Source organism: Pelobates fuscus, chromosome 2 (assembly GCF_036172605.1).
Source record: "Pelobates fuscus isolate aPelFus1 chromosome 2, aPelFus1.pri, whole genome shotgun sequence".
Classification (NCBI taxonomy): domain Eukaryota; kingdom Metazoa; phylum Chordata; class Amphibia; order Anura; family Pelobatidae; genus Pelobates; species Pelobates fuscus.
In genome coordinates this window covers 110,602,630-110,623,340 of record NC_086318.1, presented here as the reverse complement: position 1 = coordinate 110,623,340, position 20,711 = coordinate 110,602,630, and the positions used below count along the sequence as shown (strand labels likewise).

General features: G+C 38.0%; 2 protein-coding genes across 4 annotated transcripts in view; one reads left to right on the top strand and one right to left on the bottom strand.

The window, feature by feature from the left end:
- The window catches only part of GMPS (guanine monophosphate synthase), a 35,906-nt gene extending 32,112 nt beyond the window's left edge, over positions 1-3,794 (bottom strand). Inside the window, exon 1 of the mRNA XM_063442573.1 lies at positions 3,633-3,794. Within this exon, the coding sequence (XP_063298643.1) occupies positions 3,633-3,659 (27 nt within the window). The 5' untranslated portion in view covers positions 3,660-3,794. The remainder of the gene's footprint in view (positions 1-3,632) is intronic.
- A 640-nt stretch (positions 3,795-4,434) lies between these two features.
- Positions 4,435-19,395, top strand: SLC33A1 (solute carrier family 33 member 1). Of its 3 annotated transcripts, XM_063441021.1 has the most exons (8): positions 4,435-4,564; positions 7,972-8,122; positions 8,507-9,276; positions 10,578-10,768; positions 13,386-13,570; positions 14,820-14,937; positions 16,052-16,267; positions 19,112-19,395. In XM_063441021.1, the coding sequence occupies exons 3-8, from the start codon at positions 8,550-8,552 to the stop codon at positions 19,283-19,285; spliced, it is 1,611 nt and encodes a 536-aa protein (XP_063297091.1). In that variant the 5' UTR covers positions 4,435-4,564; positions 7,972-8,122; positions 8,507-8,549; the 3' UTR covers positions 19,286-19,395. The 3 variants fall into 3 exon arrangements, with proteins under 3 accessions (XP_063297091.1, XP_063297093.1, XP_063297092.1); XM_063441023.1 differs by lacking the exon at positions 7,972-8,122; XM_063441022.1 differs by lacking the exon at positions 4,435-4,564 and having other exon boundaries at positions 7,861-8,122.
- Positions 19,396-20,711: the final 1,316 nt, after the last annotated feature.

Genomic DNA, 20,711 nt, shown 5'->3' with positions numbered 1-20,711 from the left:
ACATACCTGTCTCTTGCTCTCTGCTAAAGGGCAGCACTCTACTCTCTCCTCCAGCTCTGCTTCACTCCTGCCTTATTTGATTGCTATCCCTGTCCTATAGTGTTTTACACCCTACTTCCTATAGACTGTAAGCTCTTTTGAGCATGGCCCTCTTCAACCTATCGTTCCTGTAAGTTTTCTTGTAATTGTCCTATTTATAGCTAAATCCCCCTTCTTACAAGATAAAGCGCTACGGAATATGTTTGCGCTCTATTAATGGCAATAATAACAATAAATTATTAATTTAAAAAGTTGATACAAGATACTAATTTAATCTGCATCACTGGACTTACAATGCTATAATCTCTAATCCTTTATAAGTATTTATATTGGCATTAACGTACACTACAAATGTCATATTGGATGAAACCAACATTTTTGGAGAAGTTGGTATTACCATTTCTAACACATAGATAGTAATCCAAGTACTAATGGATCAGAAAAGAAAAAGCACTCCAAGAACATTAAAAATAATCAGGCTGATAAATAAAATGACAAAGACAGTAAGTGAAGAGAAGTCATAAAATACCCTTCATACTATGGAAGTTATATATAGAAATTGTCACATTCTCCTTTGCCTCTTTTTTGTGCATGAACCATTTTCTATTGTATAAAACTTTAATACTATTTAGTGTATTAAAACAGTTATAATATATGCTTAATACATTGGTGACTTTTCTGTAATGCTCAAAAATATTCAATTTTTCTACTGCCGTATTCAGATTTTTTTTTATTTTACTATTGATTGAATTCAGAAAATAAAACATGCATAATACGTGTAGATAGGAGAAATAAAAATGCAATTTGAAGGATTTTTTCCCCCTTAATCAAAATGTAAGATTGAATGCTGCTTAATACACAACTTTCTTATATATTGGAAGAAACATTTGTGAACAGAAAAAAAATAACCAAAAAGGAATATTTTGGCAAGCCTTAAGTGCCGTGCTCAGTCTAAAAATGAGCACAATAATTTTTATAAACACTTATGTATTGGGGTCCTAACACTACTAGAGTTTATTTTGTAAAGTATATACGGTATACCGTAATTAATACAAAGCAAAGGTGAGCAAGACTCAAGGGGTAGCAAGCTCTGAAACACTTATGATTACACCATGTTCCAAGCATTTATATAAATCTTTAGAATGCACCTGCCTGTCTGGCTCCAAAAATCGGCAAACAAAGTTCACTCCTTACAAAAAAAAAAAGACTGATAAATTGACACAAATTTGTATTTATATGCACAGCAGTTGATATTTTGTCTAGAAATGCTAAAAAGTTGCAGAATTTTATGTGAGGGTGTGTTACATGAGATTTTTGGCGTTTTTCTCATTACATTATACATTTGCTTTGCGTTATAGATCTTGCTATGCTGAAACAAACGTATCATATATTATTTTAGAATTTATATAACGCCATCAGATTCTGTAGCGCTGTACAATGGGTGGACTAACAGACATTTAATTGTAACCAGACAAGTGGACGTACAGGAAAAGAGGGGTTGAGAGCCCTGCTCAATGAGCTTACATGATAGAGGTAGTGGGGTATAGTGACACAAAGGGTAAAAGTAGGGGTACGAAGTAGGTTGTTAGAAAAGTATTAATTGAGGGCTTAGTAGGACATTTTTGACAGTTGTCTGAGAGGAGTCATTGGGGACAGGGGATGAAAATCTGAAACAGTTTAATTGATATGCTTTTATGAAGAAGTGAGTTTTTAATGATTTTTTGAAAGCGTGGAAACTTGGTGAAAATCTAACGGAGAAGGGAAGGGAGTTCCACAGGAAAGGTGCAGCCCTGGAGAAGTCTTTAAGACAAGCATCAGAGGTGGGAGTACGGACAAAGGATAGGCGTAGGTGTTCAACAGAGCGCAGGGGCCTCGACGGGACGTACTTTTGTATTAGGGAGGATAGGTAGGTTGGAGCAGCATTATGTAGGGACTTGTAAGCAAGCACCAAAATTTTAAATTGAGCTCTATATCTTACTGGTAGCCGATGTAGGGACTGACAGAGCGGGCAGGTGTGGGAGGTTTGAGCGGACAGGAAAATTTGCTTCGCCACCTTATTCATTATAGATTGCAGAGGTGCAAGCTGGGAACACGTGTGCGCGCGCGCGTGTGTGTGTGTGTGTGTGTGTGTGTGTGTGTGTGTATGTGTGTATATATATTATATATATAGAGAGAGAGAGAGAAAAATAATCTTGCACTCCACTCACAAAGTATAAATGCCCGGTGCTTGTCCAGCAAAATACAAAAAAATCCAAATAAGATAGCACTCCCAGGACTTGTAAATCAGAAGATAAAACTTAACTTTTAATTCTCTTGAAAAAAATCGACGTTTCAGTCTGTTAACCACAGACTTTCATCAGGACTCAAGTCCTGATGAAAGTCTGTGGTTAACAGACTGAAACGTCGATTTTTTCAAGAGAATTAAAAGTTAAGTTTTATCTTCTGATTTACAAGTCCTGGGAGTGCTATCTTATTTGGATTTATTTTTATATATATATATATATATATATATATATATATATATATATATATATATATATATATATATAAAATGGGGGGGGGAGAGAGAGAAAAAGAGACATACATAGTTACATAGTTGAAAAGAGACTTGCGTCCATCAAGTTCAGCCTTCCTCACATATGTTTTTTGTTGTTGATCCAAAAGAAGGCAAAAAAAAAACAGTTTGAAGCACTTCCAATTTTGCAACAAGCTAGGAAAAAAAATCCTTCTTGACCCCAGAATGGCAGTCAGATTTATCCTTGGATCAAGCAGTTATTACCCTACATTGAAAGATTATATCCTTGAATATTCTGTTTTTGCAAGTATGCATCTAGTAGCTGTTTGAACATCTGTATGGACTCTGATAAAACCACTACCACCATACAAAATATAAATCTAGCCACATGCGTTTCATATCTTTGTGAAAGAGATATGACAGCTTTTCAAGTAAAAGAATATATATATATATATATATATATATATATACACACAAAGCAAACTATGCAGCTGAAGGGTTAGGAATGAAACATTGTTGCCCACGTGTTGGACAGATCATATTAGTTGCAGACAGCTATCTGTACACCTTCATTCACTAGGAAAGATTAACTAAAACAAATGGATAATTTAAAGTTATTCATTATTTATCTGAAAAGCAATGCAAGTCAGACAGGTACCCAGGTATAATAATCATTTCAATGAACCATAGGTGGATTATGCATGACCCAGACACTGGCAGTGATCCTTATACCCCAGGGACCATTTAACATGTGGCTGTTATTATGTTTTAACACCCTGAGCATACAGGGGGCACCCCATGTCAGCATTGTTATTTGGGGGGTGCATTACCCACATGATATCTGAGGGGTGTCAGCATGCCCGGCTGCCAGGGCCAGTACCGCTAATCCTGCCTATTACCCTTAGCGTGCTGGCTGAGGGTTGTGGGAGCTGGGTGTTCTTGCTGTCTACCCCCCGTTTCTGGCTGATGCTGGCTCTCCTGTCAGGGACACACGCTGACACAAGGCCTCAGCCAGACAGAGCCAGGGCCCCCGCCATCAGCCCCCTCCCTGTCCCCCACCCCAGGAGCCGGCACTGACCTTGGAGTCTCCGTTACAGAGCGCCATGAGAGCCCGTGCTGTGGGCGGCGGGCTGCGAGTGAGGGAGGGCAGTCAGTGCAGTGAGAGCTCAGCTTTGGCGCCGGAGAGAATGGTGCTGGGGAGTGAGTGCTCCGCAGTTCGCCCCGCCCCCTGCTCCTGTCACGCCGCCAGGGGGAGCTACAAGGCCAGGGCCGCCATCTTGGATTCGGGATAGTAAACCTGCCCGTCAGAGAGGGCAGCGCAGGGTTACCGCGGCCGGGAGACCGGCGGAGCACGTCAAATGACGTCTGGGCACCCGCCACTGGTGGCACCGGGCCGGGCGCGGCAGAGTTTACGCCTTTAGTGAAATGACTGGGCGCCCACTGTGGGCATGTCGCCCTCACTAAAGATGGCTTCCCTTACCGCGCGCCCACTGCTGAGACAAAACTTTAGGCCGTGCCCACCGCAGAGTTAGAAACACTAGAGAAAGCACTCCTCGCTGTCATAGCAACCGCACACCGTCTTTATTTTATTTATATTTTTACACAGTGGTAGTAAAAATATGTCCGTTATTATAGAAATACACCGTCAGAAGATATATTTTTAAAACACTGGGGGGGGGATGACAAAGAGTGATCATACAGAATAATGGCTCCAATGAAGAAGAGCCACTTGTGGTGTATTATATCTCTAGTGTTTAGAACTCTGACACGGCCTCTGGTTAACTCTGACACACACTGTGCAAAGAGAGTGCGGCTAGCTTCTCATTGGCTATCAGCCTGCTCAGTGTTACAGAAAAGCACCCCTGGAAACAAAACGGTAGGAAGTTGGTTCCGTGTCAGTGCTGGGTTAATAGGTTAGAGAAAACCTGTTTGTACACGGAGTTTAAAGAAGCCGTACCGTGTTTGCAGGATGACCGGTAAATGATGGGAGTGCTGAGCTGTCAGTAAATGGTAAGGAAGGGGAGTTTGTTTTACCGATTTATCAAATGCATATCATCCTATCACATGGAAATAGAGCTTTATAATGTACAATATATATTGATTGTCGTGCAGATACCATGTTTACATTTACATTAATTAAATATATATTAATATTAATGATATCCCAGCCAACAGTGTACGTACATAGGTCTGTACAGGGATATCTAACCGTGTGGGTGGCTGTGCATAAAGGTAGCCATCAGCCCAAGCCAGGGATAGGCAACCTTTGCACTCCAGATGTTGTGGACTACATCCCCCATAATGCTCTTACACCCATAATGCTGACAAAGAATCATGGGAGGTGTAGTCCAACACATCTGCAGTGCCGAAGGTTGCCTATGCCTGGCCTAAACATCTAACATGCTGTAGGTAGTTCATTACTGGCTTGTGGGTGTATTTAGATGTACAAGGCTAAGTATAGGTTCGGTAAGCTGGGCATGACAAAGTTAGGAGCCAGGTGGCCTTATATATTATGCATGCATTTATAAATTGTAATTTTAGTAACTTTTAAGTGGAACATTAATGGAGGTTTTTTTTTTTCCCTGCATATAATTAGTATATCATCAATAAATAAAGTATGGTTTCTATGTTTGTGAAGCCTTGCTTTACTACATTTCCCCTTTTGGGTTACAGATACAAGTATCTACCTCTTGAGCTAATAGAATTGGGGGTAATGTAACATTGATGATGTCCAAGAAATAAGGAACTTCTAATTTTTTATCCCTGGTATCGGCATTACGCAGACTAGAAAACACACATAGACATCCCCAAGGCAGGACACCCTCCTCCTCTAAATAACACTCTTCTTAACCCCTTAAGGACCAAACGTCTGGAATAAAAGGGAATCATGACATGTCACACATGTCATGTGTCCTTAAGGGGTTAAAAATGTTGCCACTGAAAAGGAAGAATATTGTTTCTTATACCGAAACTGCAGTCAACTTTCTCCATGGATCAATAAGCATATTGACTGTACAAAATGCCACATAACATTGAGTACTTTCTTTCAACATCCACCTTTTCTCAGTGTCTACAAGAATGAGGAAGTCTCATTCCATTCCCATCGAACATATGGATGAGATGTGGAATGGTGATTTTGTATTATTACCATGATGTTTATTTGATAAACAGTGCATTGAAAATAGATTTGCAAATTTTAAAGAAAAATAGTTGACTTTGGAAAGCAATAATAGATACTTTGGAAAACAGTTTGGTTAGTTTAGTTATAACTCCTTTTCTTTTATAAACCATTTATTATACACTTTCTGTTAATTGATGGCTATTCGCTACTGTCATATCAGTAGCAGGCATTTATCCACTTCTTCTCAATCTGATTATGTATTTTAGTTTTTTTTGTTTGATATCACAAATGTATTGACCAGACTGTCTAATAATCTCAGGCCTATCTCAGCTGCCCACTCCAGATATACAAATTCCAACTCTAGCATAATGTATGCAGGATTATAGAGATACTTCCGGGTCATTCTTCAGCACTCCGAAGAATAAGTGGAACCAGCTTCTACGAGACCAGTATGAAATTAACAGACTCATCTCCGCCTTCTACAGTATATTAAATATTATCACCGGCAATGGGGTAAATGAATTTAGTACATAGAATGTCCCAAGGATTTCATAAATATTTTTTCTTGGTGAACTGTGGGACCTTTGGGTGCTTTGAAATCATATCAATTTCCTCTGTTAAAAAAATGTAATACTTTAAAAGATTACGTTTGTATTGCGCTTTTCTTAAACATGCTTCCGATACTTTGTTCAAAAGCCGGTTAAAGTAAACGGTGCAAACTAATTGGTCTTATAGGTTTTGTCACACAACATGAAATTTATAGACGCTCTATAATTCGATTAGATTATTGTAGTAACAGTTTTCAAAAATCGTTGTAGTTATAAAAGCTCTTTCGCATCCTGTGATTTGACTGAGAAATTTCAATCATTTCCTGTTCCCTGGAAAACCTGGGGATTTCCAGCAAATGTCATACCTTTTTTTTTTTTTTTTTGGTTGTTGTTATTTTCAGTTTAGTTTTGGACAAATATGCATGTATTATTAATAATAATAATATCTTTTATATAGTTCCAACATAATCTGAAGCACTTTACAACCATTGGTGATAACAATATTGACATACAAAGCAATGCTGACAGAAACAAGAGGCATTAAGGGTCCTGTTTAATCAAGCTCACAATCTGAGATAATGTGTGTCGGGATCCCGCAGGCGGCTGCAAGGGGAGGCTGCAGTCCGCTCGCGGCACTCACCCTCCAGCCGTCCGCGGTCCCCTTCCTGGCGTGCGCTCGGCGGGCGGCATCCTCCCAGCCACCGATGCCGCCCACGTCTTCCTCTACGTCCCCCAGCGGCAGCATGTATGATGCTGCACGCTGGGAGACCGCCCATTTTAATAAACGCTGGGGTCAGCCACCTGACCCGGCGTTAAAGGCACAGTGCCTCAATCACAGTGGGAGGTCTAGATATCAACCACGTGTGATTGTTAATTCTGATTGGAAATTATCCAATCAGAATTAACCTATGGATTTAAATACTTACCTTTCCTGTTCCTCTCTGCCCTGTTGTGGTCTTTGCTTGCTAGTATTGCTACTGAACTTGTGTTTCTGGTTACGTACTCTCTGGCTTGTTTATCTGACTTTGTGACTTTCTCCTAACCTTTTGACCTCGGCTTGTTTCTCGTTATTCTGTCTTCTGGTTTCCCTTACTCTGCTTGTCTCCTGACTATTCTTTGTGTGCTTAGCCCGGCCACTCTAAGGTCCGGTACTGCACCTTTTCTGTGTGTGTGTGTTAGCATGTTTGGTTCCCGGAATCGTGACAATGTGGATGTTTAATTTTTGCTTATCTTGGCAACAGGAGAGGACATGCTCATGTATTTTGCAAAGTACTTAGCATGTGGTCTGCCTTAAGCATGCATCCTCACTCCATTTACAACAACCATGACTAACTCCACATATTTGTGTATTGCATCCAGCACTGTGTTTCCAACATTCATTCCCCTGACAATTTACTTTCCCACTAAATGTTGGTTTTATTTTACCATTCTTAAATGCCACGCAAATTTCGTATCGCTCTCTCTTTCCTGCAATATGAATTTACTCGTTACCAACCAAACATTACCCAACACTAGCAGTATTAAGATATTTAACGAACTACCATGTTGCATTACATTGTAGCATAGCTTTCATTGAACAGGCAGTGCTGTGAAAATGGTTTGACAAGCAGTCAAGGTTGTGATTGACTTCACTAATGGATTCCTTTTTACATAAAGAGCTTTCTCCTACTGGGCATTTAAAATGGGCTTAAAATTCCCTAATGCGACTCATTTGTACTCTGTTCCCCTCTCCCTTCCACCTTCTCCAGGACCATTAATGTCCTTATTGACCATGAGCATCTGGGAAATGTTTATTGAAATGAGGCATTTGAAGCATGCAGGGAGCTAAAGTGAGCCAACCTTGACTTCTTGCTACATATTCTCTTTCTTAAAACTCACCTCTCTCCCGTTTACATGAAGGTAGGTGTGTTTTATTTCCTCTCCACATCTTGCTGTCTGCCTGCCATCCATCCATCTAACCGTCCATCTTTTCCCCAGGTATGTTCTTACCTCACATTTGGTATTTGCCTACTTTTTGCCTTTTTTTTTTTTTTTTTTTCCCCTTTCCGATTCTGTCCCATTCCTTATACTTACCCTATGCACCATCTGCCCTTTGCCACTGTTTGCAACAATTCCTTTTTCATGTTATCTGCAACACCATGCTTCTCTACCCTTCTGTTTTTTAATATTATATCGAATAAATGTTGTACACCGTGTGCCTAGGTTTAGCTTTTTTTGGCAGAGTGTTAGGCCATTGTCTTTATAAATATTTACATTAAGGGTTGTTCTCAACTTTATTTTCAGGCATAATATATCCTTGCGAAAGAAGCCAAAGAAAACATCCAAAATGTCAGGCACACCTAGAGAGAGCCGGCATCGTCGGCAGAATTACCAGTATCCAGTTGCAAACCAAAGTGATCACAATCGTCATGAATATATGGAGGAAGGAGACGGAGAGGCTCTACTACAGGACTCTGATGTAACTGCACCCAGAAGGATTGCCAATTACAAGGATGAATTGGGGAATATTCTGCTGTTGTTTTTCCTTTATGTTTTACAGGGAATCCCATTAGGACTAGCTGGGAGCATTCCTTTAATCCTCCAGAGCAAGAATGTTAGTTACACCAATCAAGCAATTTTCAGTTTTGTGTTTTGGCCGTTCAGTCTTAAGTTGCTCTGGGCCCCACTTGTTGACTCTTTATATATTAAGAGGTTTGGTCGCAGGAAATCATGGCTGGTTCCAACACAGTACATTTTGGGACTTTTTATGATGTATCTGTCTCGTGTAGTGGATGATCTGTTAGGTGGAGATCATGGGCCTGACATGTTCGCTTTGACTGCTACTTTCTTCTTGTTTGAATTCTTGGCTGCAACTCAGGACATTGCCGTGGATGGCTGGGCACTAACCATGCTCTCAAAACATAATGTGGGTTATGCTTCAACATGCAACTCAGTGGGACAAACAGCTGGATATTTCATGGGCAATGTACTTTTCCTCGCCCTCGAATCACCAAATTTCTGCAACAAATATTTGAGATTTACCCCGCAGCCCAAAGGATTGGTTACACTTCCAGGTAATTAGTGATTACACTCTGATGGTGCAGGAGATCAGACGTAAGGACTTCCGCTTGTAAAAATAGATATGGAGATAGTGTTATATAAAAAAAAACATGGAGAGTAAGTGGTGAAGTGGAAGTGATGGGGTAAGTAGGATAGTATGAATAGTAGAATAGTTAAGAGATCCCATAACATGAGCAGAGGAGCGATTACACTGCTGAACTGACATGTTGACTCACCATGCAAAAGAACCACTGGCACTCTGCTCCAATACTTCCCTGCATTCATGCACACACAATGACACTTTACATTAACATTCCTGCATTCACAGACACTGGCCCAAAAAGGTAATTATCCCACTGCATTCACACACTGTCACTTAATGCCGGAAGCAACATAACTGAAAACCAAATGTGCTTAACGTGCATTTGTTGTGGTGGTGGGTATATTTTAGCACGTCAGTAACTGTAGACCTTAACATCTGAACTCCGCTGTTATACTGTTTCTGTTAATAAGCTGCTAAATCATCAGACACTTATGTAAAATGATTTAGGTACATTAGTACCTTAGCTACCCATGAGTCCCAAACTTGTTGCAAAAAGTGTTGAAATGTGCTTATTATTTAGAAACTAAAACTATTTAAAATGTTCAATAGTTCTTTAAAAGTGAGAGGGGAATTTAAGGAAAGCAACAACTTGAGTTCCTCCTTTGATCATCCACACTCTTTGGTTTTATTTCAGGGTGTACACTTCATTATTAGCAGTCAGCACAAAAGAGAGGGCAGCTACAGATTTTAGAATAGGTGAAACTTTCTTTTCATAAGAGTAAAATAAAGTGTCCGTGGCCAATAGTGACATTACTATGTGGAGCTGGTTAGCATGGTATTAACTTAATTGTTGAAGACAAAAATAATATGTCTGTAAATTTCAGACCGTTTATAATGTACACTAGCGTTGGGCAACAGCAGCTGTGATTTGCAATATAATGTTAAATAAAGTAACATAATGGCTTTCTTTTCTAGGTCACAGTTTGTTATACTCCACACGCCTGTTGCATTATTCATAGGTCACATATTACAGCCAGTCAGTTTAACTAACAATCTGTATTTCAGGCAACCATCCACTGAAGATATTTGTAAAACTATTAAAAACTTCTCAGTTCACATAGTTTGTCACGCACTTTAAATTCACATGTGATAATGGCTGATTTTTTTTTTATTTTTTTTTTGTGTTGAAATATCTATTTATTTGACAAGATAGTGTAGGGCCATATCTGCCATTGCATTATTGCTATGTGATTCTATGATGTCCCTTTTTAGATTTCCTGTTCTTCTGGGGAATAGTATTTCTAATAACCACAACACTAGTGGCAGTGCTGAAAAAAGAAAATCAGAACGAAAGAGCAGCAAGAGAGGAAACTCGTAATGTAAAAGAAGCCTATGGTCTCCTAATAAGCATAGTGAAAATGCCGGCTGTTCTCAAATTCTGCGCTATGATCTTAACAGCCAAAGTGAGTGAACTGTGCTATATATATACAGGTACTGATATATTTGTTTTGTAGTTGTGCAGTTGCCATGATACAATAGATACATTGGCATTTATGCCATTTTATAAATGAGAACCATTCTGTGTGGCTTCTACAAATTCATACATTGGTATGTGTTCTTTTCTCGCTAAGTGATATTGGTTTAGGAACAGGAATACTGTAGCCTCCTTGTTTCCTTGCAAGCTCACTGCCTTGGTATTATCTTTGACTGACCTCACTATTGCACCACGTATCATCTATCTCTAAATCCTGCCATTTTCATTTAAAGCAGAAATGACACTTCCCATGAATTTTCCTATTTCGCTTATTTAACCCCTATATTTAACAAATATGCATTTAGGAGTTGTGAAAAAATTAAATGTATATGAAATTCCCACCTTTTAAATTCAGCAACTAGGCACCTCTGGCTCCCTGTCCATCATTATTAAATACTTTGCCCGTACACATAGTAGTCACAGTAGCTCTGGACTTTAACAGGGTTATTCACTAAACTCAGAATTTTTGCAAGTAAAAACCATGCAAGCTGGCCTGGAAACAATTCTCCAGCTTAGTTATAGCTAAAACCTTTTGCCTTAATTTTTCTATTTAAATTTATTTTCGGGAAATTCAAAGTTTAGTGAATAATTCTGAGTGCTTCACTCTGCCCCGACCACCGAGATTGTGATTTTGTGTGGCCTGGTGTGAGAGTGCTTGACCTGCACCTCTGGCAGGAACAGCCGGAGTCCCTTAACATTCATCTCTTCAAGCTAACCTGTTGTCTGCCTAGATAGGTTTCATTCCTTAAATCTGTCTCTTCTTTCTATCATAACATAACTAGTGGCTCTACGGCCCTTTTCGCTCTCCCATTCAATTCAAATGCTTTTCTGTACTCTTACACCTGACTATCTCATTCCCATGTTGTTATTCCTGAGAGAAGCTAAAGCAGGTTTCTCTCAAACTTCTTGCTTCCTGTTAACAATTGGTATAGTTTGTGTATAAATAGTTTATTTGCTGTATTTTAAAGTGCTGTGGAATGTATTGGTGCATGGTGGTTAAAAACAAAAAGGGCAAAGGATATTGCATGATGTGGAAATGTAAACTTGCATAAAGGGTTTCTCTAACCACCGTGATCACTTCTGCTTTTAGAAGTGGTCATGGTGATATGAGTCTGTATGTGCACTTTTGTGGCAGGGGCTATTTGCACCCCTGGCACATGTGACTTAGATGGCCCTGAACCCTGTTCACGGCTGCCTGTTGTCCATTCTGTGCAAAAAAAATACATCTGTCTTTAGCGCACACAGCACTCTGGCAACAGGTATGTGTTTCTTCCTTGCAACGCTGCCTGCCAAGGGAAACCTTGATCTTCCCTCCATCCATGTGCTGCAAATTGTTGTGGAAAACGGCATGGGAGCTTCACCCGATGCCAGTGTCCAGGTAAGTTTGTACAAGTTTGCGGAGGGGATAGTTAATAATGCCTAGTAGGATATTGCATACTTAAAAATATTTTATGCAAAGGGTTAGAGTATATCAAGTGTACATATTCAATTTCACTTCTGCTAGACATATTACATTTTCCTTTAGCATAGAATAAATCCCAGGCAAAAATATAAAATATGTAAGAAAAGGGATGTTATTCATTGCTGCATAATGCTTACAGGTTTCAAGACGCTCCTGTTTCGTAAGATTTGTTTGCACTTGTTCTCTAATCCCAAGTGGGTGTTTAGATAGCAAACAGAACGCTTGGCAAGTACTGTAGTTTAAAGCATTATTTGTTCTAGAAGAAGTGGAAGTACATTCAATTGTTCAGCAAGAGTATGTAAATGAAGGTTTTTCATTCCATGACTATCAAATCAGAAAATCAAAAGTGAATGAATTGGAAATATCTGAACCCAAACCACAGTCTATACGTAAAGGGGAATGTTCATTGAGCTTTTTAAAATATCAGTTTATTAGATAAATTGTGATGACACTCATTTTAATTTCCTTTATATAGCTCTGCCTCTATTGTACATAATGGTGAAAACTAGGAAATGCAATTAAGTATCATGTGTTAATGTCACAGGATCATTAATGGACGGTTAAGGTGACGTTATTCACTTAAGTGAGAATTCACAGTGAATTTTATGTATAAGGCCAGAGTATCCAAACTGAAAGCTTAGCTGGCTTAGATATTTTTTTCTAGTTTGGCTATATTGACCTTTAAGTTTGAAATTCACTTTGAATTCTCATGTTAGTAAATAACCCTGATAGAAAATCTGCACATAGAGCATGTTGATCAACAAGTGCTCCCATCTGCAGAATAGCATTCTACCAATTTCCCCAGTGTTGATGAGAATTGGTACACTAGAGTACCAAATGTAAATACAAAAAGTGTGATGTATATTTTTTTCAACCATTTATTTGTAAGTAGTAAAAGACTAGAGTAACTATAGCCAGAATACCAAAGTCTTATCTAAGTCACCATTTGTGTGGCCTATCTAAATGCCTTACCATTACACATTGATTCTGTGTTCCCCCTCATTGCAGTTTTTGTATCCCTATACTCTATATAAAGAAACACCTTAACATTTCTCCCATTCCTCTTTCAATGTGCCTTTCATAGATCGGATTCTCTGCGGCAGACGCTGTTACTGGACTCAAGCTTGTAGAGAGGGGTGTCCCAAAGGAACACTTGGCACTACTTGCTGTTCCAATGGTTCCTCTACAAATACTACTGCCTCTGATAATCAGCAAGTATACTGCAGGGCCTAAGCCACTGAATGTCTCCCACAAAGCGATGCCCTTTAGGTTTGTATCAATGCACATTGTACAAATGAGAAATAAAATGTGGTAGTACTGTACATAGAATAGATGGATATACACATTTAATAAATATTTCTACATGAAGATATTTAAATTGCAAACTAAAGTAGATGATGATGTGGGGTGTGTGTGCCTCACATCTACTGATGGTGTACATGACCCGTGCTGCTCACGGAAATTGTAAAATAACCCAAAAATAGATTGCAAGAGAATGGCCAAAAACCTCAAATAGTCTGGTCTCAAGCTAGTTTTTGTTTACAGACAGAACCCATGCAATTTGCATATTAGACTGATCTCACCCAAAGGGGCTGCTCAGAGCCAAAATGCTAGCAACATCCCTTGATATGAGGATAAACCACAGATCACTATTTTGGCATTGCTAGGCCTCAATAGTGAGGTTTGCTTAATAACCCCTAGGAACAGTATGGACAAGATATTTGAGTTGGTTTACATTCTCAGTATTTTCTTTGGTATAAGATATGATATAATGTATACATTCTTTAAGTAAAGCTACTAACAACAATGTGGATAGACCCGTTAATGACCAATATTGTGGATGTCATTATATTATGGGAAGTTTTCCCAAGTGCCTACAAATACAACTTTTAATAGGCTGGCTAATGATGCTGCTGGAGATGGAATTAAACCTCTGGTAGGTAGCCTAAATATCTCTGTATGTGCTGTGTTTCATACTGACACATACAAGATCCTTGCACCACGACCAATGCAAAACGCTGAATGCTCATGGTGCTCGGGATAATCCTTTGTCAAAAAAATAAACAAATCTAGGAATATAATCTAATCTATAGTCCTAACATCAGCATTTATTGTTTTTGTAATAGATTTTATATTGTGCCATTTCCTTCTCTCTATGTTTTCACTGTTACTGGAATGTTTGTACTTTTGCGCAAACCATCTCTTTGACTAAATAAGTAATTCTTGTATAGTAATTCTTATAACTATATAGTAAATTGCTTCTGTGTATTTCATCAGCCAGATGTGTTTTGTTTTTCCCACTTTTCTGTGTGACATTCTAGATCTAGAACAATATTGGTAATAAGTGTTGATTAGTGCACAAAATCACTATTTGCCCTATTGTGAACAGTATTAGATCACACAACATATTTTTACAATAGAAGAACCCTGGCCAATTCAAGATCAGAATAGTTTTCTGTAATAAAGTCACTTCTTATAGCTGAATGAGGTTTACAAATACATTCTGTTACCTTCCTAGGTTGTTGATGGGTCTGGAGTTCTCATTTCTGGTTTGGTTGACATCTAGAGTAAACCATGAGGATGGCTTCCCTCTGTATTATTACTTTGCTCTGTTAGTGAGCTACGCCTTACACCAGGTAAGTAGGTACATTATATTTGTGCTGTTTAGTGAATAGATTTATTAAATGCATGCATCTTGATAGGATCCTGTAATATATCGCTTGAGTATTGTCCCCAAGGATAGTGTGATGTATGTGGAATGGCAGCTCTTATGTTCCTGCTACAAAGTGCTATCTAGTTAAAGGCACACTTTGGACACCATAACTACAGCTTATTGCAAAGGTTATTGTGCAAGGGATATGTGTTTGGTTGTGGAATTTCATGATGAATATGGAGTATATCGTGTCCGATATCTTTTGACAATCGACTATGCTTTTATTCCATCTTAATTTGATTCTATATTTTGGGCTGCATCTGATGCACTTTACTAAGAAGTAAATGTTTAAAAAAATAAAATCTACCCGTTAGAGACTATACAAATTTTGCACTGTGTGAGTTACACAATGTGTTCTAATGTATGTCACGCTAGCCATGCAGAAACATTGTATTCTTATGCAAGCTTGAAATAAGCTTTGACCATTGTAAAAGTGAAAATGTGTAATCATCGTGAGATTAGAACCATTTTAAATAATTATTACAAAGTATAATTATGATTATCACAATGGGTTGACCCCAAAGAGAATATTTTGGAGAACTTTAGCATTCTGTTGGACCTTGGACCCTAAGCAAATCCATTGTTAAATACAGTGACGTGTACCTAAGTAACTAAAGTGATGGAAACTCAATATCCGGTATATTAGAGCCCAAAGTTTAACTCAGAAGATGTATTTTCATTTATTTAAGTTAAAAATAGAGCAATAGAGAGTTGAATGTTAAAAGTATAAAAACATTTATTTGGAAAATTGTTTGACAAAAGTTATTTTGTTATGCAAAAATCTGAATTGTTAGTCATCAGAGTTTATGTTGAAAAAGCTATTGTGGTACCAATATGTTATCACAATGAAAATTGACTATAAGGTTCAATACGTTCATCAGTGATATACATAAGGACTGGATACATTGATATTTACTCTTTTTATGTATAACATATATGGCATTTTCGTTTTCAGTGTAAAAGTTTTTATTTTTGTTTATTATAAAAATATATTTGAAAAGAATGTTAAAAGTATGTTTCTTCTTATTGCCTTTCAGATTACTTTATATAGTATGTTTGTGGCTATCATGGCTTTCAATGCCAAAGTTAGTGATCCTCTTATTGGGGGCACATATATGACCCTATTAAACACTGTGTCCAATCTGGGATCAAACTGGCCTGCCACTGTGGCCCTTTGGTGTGTGGATCATTTGACAAGCAAAGCATGTATTGGAGCAGAAGGGCAGAGCTGTGGCGATAATGATGCTGCAGAGGTGAGATGGTTTTCATGTCTTCTTAGTTTGTTTTCTTCTCATTTTAGTAAATCAAACAAAACTTTTGACATTTAGCAGGATATTTTTTATACTGGTTAATTTTCTTTTAGAAAATCCTGCAAATAAATAAAAGGACCTTTTAATTTTATGTATAAATAAAGCTGGAGTTAAGTTTTTAAATAGGTATTGGTTGTGTGTTTATATATATATATATATATATATATATATATAATCTATATCGGTACACTGGGCAGATCATGTACATAGTGTAATCATTGCACATGATACTGCTGGGAAAGTGCAGGGCATTCATGCTCCCATATATACATGAGCTCCCTAAAAAGGCCTCATGGGATAAATTAGTGCAGCAGATCATCCATTTATATGCCTCTATTGCTTTATTCACCCTAGTAAACACTGTAGTAGTGGTTACAGAGTTGAGGGAATGATTAACTGTCACTTTTCTGGCTTTGAGTTTTACTTTAAGCAAACGAGCAAGCCCTACGAAATAACACTTCGAACGAGAGCTAAAGAAAGTTCCTAACTAGGAGCTTCTGGTACTCTGTCAGTAATAATGGAGGCAGTAAGCTGTGCCTGGTGGACCCCATAATAACGACCACTCCACGCCCCAAGCAAGCTTTGAAGTGCTTTATGGGTAAGGTGTATCCTATTTCAAAACCAGTTTATAAAAGTGCAGATCTCTATGAGAAATTGGTACCTTTTTATAAACAGCCTCATTCTGTTGGCAACCCTGAGCTAACGGAAGTGTCAGTCACGCTGTACTTGATCGAGCCTGCCTCCTCCCACACCAACCTCAGCCAGCAGTACATGATCTTGAAATAGGTATTAAAAGCCATGTATCAGTGTTTGTAGATGACACAAAACTTTGTAAAGTAATAAAATGTGAGCAGGATATTGCTTTGCTGCAGAGGGATTTGGATAGATTGGGGGACCGGGCACTAAAATGGCAGATTAAATTTAACATGGAGAAATGCAAAGTTATGCACTTCGGGGTTAAGAATGCACAAGCAATTTGCACACTAAATGGTAGTGAACTAGGGATAACCACACACAAGAAGGATTTGGGAATTGCTATAGACAACAAATTAAGCAGCAATATGCAAATTCAATCTGGATGAAAATATAATTTTGCTCTTTATAAATCGCTGGTAAGACCACATCTTGAATAGGCTGTGCAATTTTGGGCACCTGTTCTAAAGAAGGATATTATGGCACTAGAAAAAGTGCAGAGACGAGCTACAAAATTGATAAACGGAATGGAGCATTTTAGTTATGAAGAAAGGTTAAAAAAATTAAATCTGTTTAGTTTGGAAAAACGGCACCTCAGAGGGGATATGATAACATTATACAAATATATTCGGGGCCAGTACAAACTGTTATCTGGGAAATCTATTCATAAACCGGGCATATACATAGGACCCAAGGTCACGCATTTAGGCTGGAAGAAAGGAGATCTCATCTAAGGCAAAGAAAATGTTTTTTTTACAGTAAGAGCAATAAGGATATGGAATTCTCTGCCTGAAGAGGTAGTTTTGTCAGAGTCTAAACAGCTGTTTAAACTGCAATTGGATAAATACTTGCAAAAACATAACATACAGGGATATAATTTCTAATTAGTGGGGTAATAGCTGCTTGATCCAAGGAGACATCTGACTGCTATTTTGGGGTTGAGAAGGAATTTTTTCCTAGTTTGTGGCAAAATTGGAACCGCTTCAGACTGGGTTTTTTTTTCCTTCTTTTGGATCAACAGCAAAAACATATGTGAAGAAGGCTGAACTTGATGGACGCAAGTCTCTTTTTCAGCTATGTAACTATGTACATTTCATTTGCTATGTCTTGCCCAGATCTCCGCTATTTCATTGGGTATGTTTACTAAACTGTTTTTAGTCTATAAGCCAAAAAAGTGGAGATGCGGCAGTTTAATTATTTGCTTAGTGAAGTGATAATTAAAAGACCTTGTGAGCACAATATTTTAGCCATGCTTTTATTTACATTGGCTGTATTGTTGAAATTTTAGAGTAAATATCACACTTGGTTTGGTTTTCTTCATACTAGGTTTTGGAAACTTGAGAGATTTATCTTTCTAAACTGCTATTGTGTTATTTTGACTATAAAACAAAATTACGACCCCACAGTTATTCACTAAAGTGAAGTTCAAATTTAAGGCAAGAGCAGCTGATCTGGAAGCATATCTGACTTAGAAAATGTTTCCAGTTTGGCTATTTTGACATTAAATTTGAAATCCAATTTGAATGTTTTAGTAGGGCAGGTTACTTAACCAAGGAAGACTGTAGAGAAAAACTGTAAAGGGTTCAAAAAGCATTTCCACTCCCGTAACAATTTCCGTTAATTGAAATTATAGTGGGGGCAGGAGTATCTGTGTGCTGTCTTACCTGAAGGGGTGAAGTTGTTCAGCCGTTGTTTAACCCTTAAGTTGGTCCTCTGGCACCCGACACAGCTACACCCACATCCTTCCTCTCTGCCGTTACAATATGAAGGTTTGGCCAGGAGGCTGGTGATGGGCTGAGAGCTTAGCAGAGGGACATCTGTGTCTGGTTATGGAAGACCAACTTAGGGAGTTAATCCAATGCAGTACTAACTTTATCCAGTACTCGCAGCAGCAGGTATAGCAAACACACAAATTCAAAGGTGAGTAGCAGTTTTTTCACCATAGTTTATAAATTATAGCTGACCTGATGCTACTACATTGTAGTTAAAATACTCCTAATTTGTATCTTCCCCTCTGTTCTTTGAGCCAGTTATATTAAATCTGTAATTTCATATTCTTTGATTTAATCATATACTGTCATTTGTTTTTTGCAGCTATGTCTAAGCTCTGGGGGCTCATGTGTCATTACATTGGACGGTTATCATGTGGAGTCTGCTATATGCTTTATCATCGGATTTGCTTGGTGGATCTTTCTTGGCCCAAAATTTAAAAACCTGCAGGAAGAAGATCCCTCTGCATGGAGGTGTCCACGAAGGATTCGTTTATAGAATTGCATTTAATGGCAAATTCTGTCATTACTTTTTATGGACAACTATAAACACAAAGTAAACATGATTATTTTTGCAGAAAAGGAGTAGTTTGAAAAGTGAATATTCTGCAAAATGTGGGGGGGGGGGGGAAGCCTACTATCACATTGTCCGTTGATAGATTTTTGGTCATTTTGATTTTTAAATGCTCATGTGGCTCTTTAGTGGGGTTTTTTTTTTTTTTTTAATTCACATTTTCCCCTAATTTTATCTACATTTTGTATTGGTTTTATGTGTCCAAGGTTTTTATATACTGTTGTGTAAAGGTAGGGACTGTTTTGCTTTATGGGTTCCTCTTTCCTGTTATAACATTTAGAATGGTGTCTTTCTTTGCTTTTTAACTTGATTGATGGGTGAAATCAGGAAGCACAAGAAATAGGTGCTCTCTATATACTTATAGTGGAAGGCAGCAGCCAATCGTACAAGGATTCCCAAAACCTTGTGGAGATAGAAATATAGCAAAAAAACAATAGATGACCGTGCCTAAAATACAAAATAGCCCATATGTGGAGTCACTATATATATATATATATATATATATATATATATATATATATATATATGCCCCAGCAGCACCCTATAATGTATGCATGTTCAGGTGAGTGCAGCTCTCGTGTGTGTATATAATATAGTGTTTGTGTGTACATCAATCTTTATCCGTTACACAGTATCAGATTTCTCAGAAAGAACCAAAAAGAATAGTGCAATAGTTCCTTAAAAGTAAAATAGAATAAAGTGCTATAGTGAAAGCTCACTCACAATTTATAGAGCTACAAAGAGCTCTGCTGTATTAGGCTTAGACTGTAAAATCCCCATCTTGGGATTTGTTTTCAGCAGTGGTGGTAGTGGGCTTTGCCATTATCAAGATATGTGGGGGGGAGAATATCCAATAGTGCAACATGTATACTAAAGTGACTGCGTTTACAAAGGTTAGTATCTCACTCACATGAACTAGAACATGGACCTGCTCTAGTGTAGAAGCGCTGTGGTGGTATAACCCCCACCCAGGATGTGTATGGATCAGGAAGCTAAAAAACAAAAGGTAACCATCCAAAATAAGTTCCAAATTAATTACATTTTAAAAGGATTAAGTTTTATTGTAATACGCAAACTAAATAGTAAAAAAATATAATATAAAACAGTCCATATAAATGGTAAAATCTCACTTTACGTGTTTCACCTTGGTTTCATCAGAAGTGTGGATTGTTAGTGCATAGAATCAGTTTATATAGGTGGGTAATCAATGTGATTAACAGTGAACAAATGTGCACAATAAAGTTCATTGGCATAAAATTAGGTCAGGTCAGCCAGTTGTTATATTACAGAAAATGCAGTACAGTAACGAATGGATTAAGCAATTGAACAGAAGAAATTTTCTTTAGAATAT

Bases quoted from the DNA above. Each gene is read 5' to 3' on its own strand.
- SLC33A1 (XM_063441023.1), top strand. From the start codon at position 8,550: ATGTCAGGCACACCTAGAGAGAGCCGGCATCGTCGGCAGAATTACCAG. The intron at 10,769-13,385 runs GTGAGTGAACTG...TGCCTTTCATAG, and splicing joins CTATGATCTTAACAGCCAAA to ATCGGATTCTCTGCGGCAGA. The intron at 13,571-14,819 runs GTTTGTATCAAT...TTACCTTCCTAG, and splicing joins CACAAAGCGATGCCCTTTAG to GTTGTTGATGGGTCTGGAGT.